We start from the raw sequence: 6,906 nt of genomic DNA on the forward strand, positions 1-6,906 counted from the left end.
CGGCTAGTAAAGCTTCTAGTTCTTTTTTGTGGGCGGTGAAGATGGTGGTGACTACATCATGACAGTCCATACCATTTCAACAACCTCCATAACCTTCTTCTCAATGTTGGTGCTTGAATTGTAGGGTAGACTTAGTGGTTTGCATTGGGTTTGGAGGTGATAGCATGATGGGAGTGGTGGTAACTGTTAGTTGGTAAAGGCTATGCTATCATGAACTTTAAAAAAAATTTAACATATTTTTAAGTGGTGCTTAACGGATGCGACATTTTCAATAGGTTGGATACTTATTTGAAATGTTTAAAAATGTTGGGACCAATTTGGAATGACACTAAAAGGTTGGAGAATTTTATGTACTTAATCCAAAAAAAATTGTAGTTTGGGACCTCTAATTTCAAAATTTAAATTCTATGTAAATAGTTCTCACCTTTAAATTCGCATGAGTGAATTATAAAAAAAAGAAAAGAAAAAAATAAACCCTCAACCACGAGTGATTACCACCACCACCACTGACCACCATCATCCCTATCATGGTTGCAGCCACAATTACATACAGTTGTCTCCCCCATTTCTGTTGTAGCCACTGCCATTATTGCCGCTGCCACCACCCACCATCATCACCACTGTCTCCACCGCCACTACTAGCATATTTCGTAACTATTATCTCTCATCCTTTATATATTATTGACTCTATACACACATTAAAGTCCATATTTAAATTTTCATTGTTCTTTTAAGTTAACTAGAAGAAAATCTGCAAATTCTAGAAAACAAAATTCCATCATTTCAATTTCCTTTATTTTAGAATTCCTTAGTAATCTTAAATTTCCCCATCCAAGCATGTGTAAGAATTTCCAAATTTTTTATAGATCCGTTGATCTGTAAACGAAAATTTCAATTTGAATCATGGGGAGCATATAAGTATAGATACTGATACCAAATGATAGGATACAAATATTGAAAGGATAAAAATTGTAGAGGATGAAAAAGGAAATGCATAGCAAAAGAAAATTAGACAAGGAAAACACCAATCATTTCACCTGTAACTCTCTTTATATCAAGAATAGAGTTAAAAAAAGAAATTAGCAATCTCAAACGGGGCACTTTGAGCCCCGTTAGGCATTGCTTTTTTTTTTTTTTTTTCCCACCAAAAGCTGCTTTACTTTAAAGTTAAACAATAAAAAAATGTTTGACAAAATAAAATATCCTACCTTATTTCTCTTTTCTTTCCCTTCGTTTTACAATGTAAAAAGTTGAGAATAGCAAGCAAAGCAACTAGAAAACCATAAAAGAAACGAAAACACCAGATAATATGATTTCCGTAGCTGTTTTAATTAGCTAACACTTAAATCAAAACCTTTTGGAATAATTAAAGATAATAATTTATATAGACAAAAATATTTTTTACACTTAGACGCATTTAAATAAAGCTTAAAAATGCTATAAACATCACACATATGGAATTGTGGCAGAATACTTCACAATCATAGCTTATTTAACCATTGTTGCTGGACCAAAATTATACTCAAACTAGTAAATAATTAAACATCAGGGACGTACGGCTCAAAGAGCTTCACACAGGGATTTGCATCGTACTGCATAATGTCGGCTGCACGCTCAAACTCCTCCCTTAGAACTTTTATGCTGTACTTGTCCACCACTCGACCCAGGTCGTGGGATATCTCGAAAGGGTCTTCTATGCATATCAAATGCCGATCATTCCCAACCCTCCTTGTCCAGTCCTTTTCCCGCTTGCTGAACAAATTAACATCACAGCTAAAGTTGGTTAGTTGCAAGGTTCTTCTCTTTTGGGTAAATAATTACAAGAAAGTTCGTAGTTGAAGGTTTCCATTGGCAATAAGTTGGACAACTACAGCTCTTAATCACAAGCTACAAAACCTCTACTGACGATGGGGGCAACAAACTATAAATAAAAGGATTTAGGTTCAACTCTGGCCCGAAAAGTAATTTAAATGACATTCATCAAAGTGATATTTTATTCAGAATCCATGGGTTTAACAGACTGAGTTCCCCCTAATTCAATCACTTGAGATCAAACAACTATTGATGAATGAAACGCTCAAGCATGCCTGCTATAGTTCCTCAAAACAAACTTAATAGTTTTGTCAAACGTGATCTGTGAAATACATCGACTAGATTCTCTGCTCAGTGTAAAACGCACAAAAAAAAAAGATAAAATATTACTGAAAGGTAATTAGATATCTCATGGACATGAATCAGAATATGATATATGAGCACATGAAGTCCAGCATATTTGCATAAATTTAGCTTCAAAATGATGCAAGACAGTGGCATCTACCTAATACTAGCCTAATATGCAAATGCTTCTCTCAGAACATTCAACTGATGACAATATACCTACTGTCCTTATTTGAAACACATTTGATAAATATATCAATTAATAATCCATTCAACTAATATCTTCAATTACTTACCTTAATAAACATAAGAGATTCTATATCTCACCTGATTAAGCTTCCCGTACGAACAGAAATGACGGAATTTGCATAATCATGGCTATATGCCCAGTAATTGAAAAATCCCCACACGAGTCTAGCAATAGGTTCCTTGTTATGGGACCCAAAATCTCTTAGTTTGTCTACTTGATCAAAGAAAGAACATTCAACGTTCTCTACAGTGACAGAGTACGTTGTTTGCATTCCCTGAAAGAGAAAAAAGGTTGTGCTTAAGCACCGAAAAAGAATGATATTGAAATGATGTCCATATATGCCTTGATGTCCTTCCGTTGAAGACATCAACTAGGAAGTAGGAACACATACCTGTAAGCAGGGGAGAATAGCAGGTCTGCGATGTTGTAAGAAATGAATGCACATCAAAACATACCTGAAATTAAATGCAAACATTAACAATTTCGAGGTAGCTGGCAGAAAGTCATAAACACACAAACCAAAAGTTTTTGAATAAAGCAAAGACTCTAGGTAGAAGTAGCCAAAGTATCTTGTGTTGAAAAAGTGAAGCAGAGTAATCGAATCAATGTCAATGGCATCTGTCGCTGAAGACTTTTTACCACTAATTTTGGGAATGAGAGATTCAGAAGTTAACTTACGCATAGCTTGATAAAGTTCCATGGTAAGTTTCATTGACTCCTCTTGACTTGGCCCAATGTTTCACAATAAAAGCCAATTGCCGTAATCTTGCATCAATTTTTGCATAATCACGAAGAAGCTTTGTATTTATGACAGCCAAAACATTGTTGATGCATATGTCACAGGAGATTCCAGTGACAGGATCCATAAGCTTTACTATGGGAACCCTAGCACGTGTCAACGCCTGACAAACAGGAATACTTAAATAACACATAAATATTATAAAACTCTAGGAGAATTAAATTACTGGAAATACTGTTGCCCATAGTAAATGTATTGCTTTGATAAGATACATGAAGCATAATGAGTTTATATGCTGTTTCATGAAAATCCTAAAACTAGATGATATGGGAACTGTTCCACCATCCTTTCACAGTACACAGTACATGCAGGATAGGGGACTTCATGTGCCTCAGGATTGTACGAACACCACCTTGTCACTAAACAAACAAAAAGGCTGACGCATTTCCTGGATTTGAAAGTGAAGATGGAGGATGTCAAGAATCTCTTCCCTGATAAAAAAATATTGTTTTCAAACACCTCCCTCCCTCTCAACCAACAACCAACACCCCCCGCCCCCCACACAAAAAAAAAAAAAAAAAAAAAAACACATTTCATAATTGATTGCCTAGTTGGACATTGACAAAACAGCAATACAAGTTACAGAACCACAAGATGAACATTCAATAATAGTATAACAGCCCTATATCTTGAATATCAGAGTCTAGCATATAAAAGTCTAATATCATCATGAATACCAAAGCCTTACATCTTAAACGATAGGTAATTTCCTAAATCTCCTACTTCCATACATCAACCATTAAGTATAGGTGGCCAAACAATATTTTGCATAGGTAAACCCCCAAAGCAGGAATAGCGACTATATTAGGGAATATAATAATGTACAAATTCAAATACAGAAAGTTTCCCTTATCAACTGAAAGAAGCCCAGTTGCTCAAATCATTTAAGCTCAAAATGGTAATTCAGCTTTTGTTTTCTGCACCATCAGATAATCATTTTTCTCATTATGGTTAAAATTTAGCCCCTCAAATAATTTTATATCTATGTCTCAATGTAAGAAGCACATCGGTCAATACAATGACCTACACACTGCAAGTAGCATCTGTCAAGATTTATAAATGAAAAATCTAAAGTTTTATCCATCACACAAACTCATGAGGAGAAGGCACTTTGATTCACCTGCACATTCTGTAGACTGTCTGATTGCAAAATATCTGCCAACCTCAATAAGAACTCTGACTTGTTAATGTTTGCCTCATCAATTGCAAGACAGAGATCAATATCACTTTTAGAAACCCCAAATGAGTTGCCACACGATCCGTAGATGTATAGTCGAGCTTCAGGCCATTCTTTAGTAACTAACCTCTCCAATAATGTAAACAATTGCTTCTGCTTAGCCTTCTCTTCCTCAGTCGGTATCAAGGAATCATAAATTGCAAGAAATGGAGCATTTAGCCTGTCTATGTCCATGCGACATTGCATCTGTCTTTTGAAGATTCTCATTCTTTGGTTAAGTAGGTGTTGTCCTCTGTTATCTGATCTTGACTCCTGATAACAAAAACTATAAGTAATTAACATCTAAACCATTCATTGCTTTGAATAATTAAAGAATACACATACGCGTACAACCTATGGCATCTTATAAGGACCTGACTTGAGAATCAGTGTCTCAGCCATTGGATTAGGTATGAATGGATAAGATACACAGCAGATAATAATGGGTGTAATGCTTCTTAATCACGATCAACAAGTGATGTCCCAATAAATCTCCATACATATTGCATTAATTGTTGTTGAGCAAAAGAGTTTGGTATAACCCAGACTGCATATTCAGGCATGACTTCACTTTATTGAACACTATCTACGCATTAACTTGAACTATAACATTAATTCAGCAGGAACAAATTTACTCCCCATAGCATTCAAAACCTTTATATGTATTGTAATAGAAACAAAGTTTTAACCTTTTCACGCGCATTATGGTGTTGCTTTGCCTCATTCTTTTTATCCCTGTCATCATCAACCAACTTTTGGCTTCCATCTTCAACGTCTTTTCTCGCCTTATCTCCATGTTGTAAATTCATCATCGACTCTTCAATCTCCAAAGCAGAAGCCGAATGGAGATTGGTGCCAGTGGGCAGACCAGGCTCATCAGGCTGTGCATTGAACCCTAATCCCCGAGCCCCATTGCCTCGAGTTCGACCATCTTCATTTGCCAATCTTCTCATCCTCTCATCTTCAAAAGAAACATCCCTGTTCCTCACAAATTCACTCGAACTCTGCCTATCCCTATCCACATTATGCTCAAACTCCCTCCTATTCCCAGAATTCCAACTCCCTCCTCCCCTCGCATTGTTCCCAAACCCTGGCGGCGGAGTATTCCTTTGAAACTGCTTTCCCCTTCCACTTGCACCTCCGCCTTGCCGTACCTGCTCCCGAGAATTGAAATTCGAACCGAAATTATCGTGATTCCCATGCCGGAACTCATTGGAAGTGGAAGAATTGTTAGAACTCAAATTGAGATTCCTGTCGAAGCTATTGCTGAGCTTCGAAACCTCAGAGGAAATGCTGGCATTTGCTGAACCTTCGGGGTTTTGGACAAGGTCGCCAGGCAAATAACTAAACTTGAGCTTCTGATCTTGATGCTGATTCAGCTGGGCAAGGTTTTGGAGGGGATTATTGTTTGGACTCTGAAAGCCGACTAGATTCCTCAAATCCTCGAGGTTTCCCGGGAATTGGTTTCCGGCGAACTGGGGAAAGGGATTCGGGGGAGAGGAAGAGGGATAAGGGCTTTGGGGAAACCCTAGGAAGTTGAAATTAGGAGGAGGGGACTGCGTGGACCAGAGGGAAGACGGGTTGGGGAGTTGAGGGTGATGATCTTGGCCGTTGGATGATACCCACGGCGGCATATGCGGGAACGGGAGTGTGGGTCCCACCGCAGCAACCGCCGGATCGAGCACTAGAGGCGGTTGCTGTTGTTGTGTGGAGGGGGACTGGTGGTGGTGGAGGTTGGGCTTTTGTTGTTGGAGCAAGGAGAGGAGGAATTCGCCGCCGTTAGAGGACGGGAGAGGCGGCGCGTCTCCTCCACCGCCGGCCATTGGGGTGGGGATGGGCTGGGAGGATGAGTACGGGGTTAAGATTGTTCAGTTTTCAGAGCAGTCGCGAAGTGTGAAGGGAATCTCTTCAACTCTGGAGTGAGAGAGTCAGACTTTTTTATTGGATTTGATTGGGACCCGAATAGAAAATAGAAGCAGTATTGTTTGATAACAGTTTTCTGTCGCGTTTACGACTTGATACAACGAAGGATGTTTAAAAGAAACTTATGTCCATTCAAATAACTTCATGTTTATAATTGAAATTATTTCTATTGTGTCTCGAAAGATCGTCTTTATAAAAAAAAAATTAAAGTTAAATAGATAATTTGTAATACTTTTACTATTCTGTCTACCTGTTTTTATGTAGTTTGATAGCTAAATGACCTTAGTTTAATTGATTATTTGCACAACAGTTCTAATCATAAAATGAAATTTTATGAATCAATCTTATTTATCATTTGAGTAACCAAGTATTATTCTACAACATATGTGCATCATAATCATCTCAATAATGAATAGAAACTCATAATCAAAACTTTTTGTAACTGATTTACAAAACTACATGCTTATGATCGAAACTGGTCTATTATAAATTACTTTGTAAATATCATCTCAGCAAAAAATCAATAAAAACTAAAGTAACTTTAGTTAATCAATCGTAGCA

The 6,906-nt window shown here is 37.4% G+C and overlaps 1 protein-coding gene across 1 annotated transcript; it reads right to left on the bottom strand.

Moving 5' to 3' along the window:
- Positions 1–1,363: 1,363 nt before the first annotated feature.
- Positions 1,364–6,426, bottom strand: LOC126600465 (UTP:RNA uridylyltransferase 1). Its single transcript, XM_050267031.1, has 6 exons — positions 5,112–6,426; positions 4,327–4,695; positions 3,086–3,309; positions 2,799–2,862; positions 2,485–2,681; positions 1,364–1,752 (listed from the first exon to the last, which is right to left on the bottom strand). The coding sequence occupies exons 1-6, from the start codon at positions 6,243–6,245 to the stop codon at positions 1,539–1,541; spliced, it is 2,202 nt and encodes a 733-aa protein (XP_050122988.1). The 5' UTR covers positions 6,246–6,426; the 3' UTR covers positions 1,364–1,538.
- Between the last annotated feature and the right edge of the window lie 480 nt (positions 6,427–6,906).

Source organism: Malus sylvestris, chromosome 2, assembly GCF_916048215.2.
Source record: "Malus sylvestris chromosome 2, drMalSylv7.2, whole genome shotgun sequence".
In the NCBI taxonomy this organism is placed as follows: domain Eukaryota; kingdom Viridiplantae; phylum Streptophyta; class Magnoliopsida; order Rosales; family Rosaceae; genus Malus; species Malus sylvestris.

Excerpts from the sequence above, each read along its gene's own strand:
- LOC126600465 (XM_050267031.1), bottom strand. The coding sequence starts at position 6,245 with ATGGCCGGCGGTGGAGGAGACGCGCCGCCTCTCCCGTCCTCTAACGGC. Across the intron at positions 4,696-5,111 it reads ACCATAATGCGCGTGAAAAG|GAGTCAAGATCAGATAACAG; the intron begins GTTAAAACTTTG and ends TTTTGTTATCAG. Across the intron at positions 3,310-4,326 it reads ACAGTCTACAGAATGTGCAG|GCGTTGACACGTGCTAGGGT; the intron begins GTGAATCAAAGT and ends CCTGTTTGTCAG.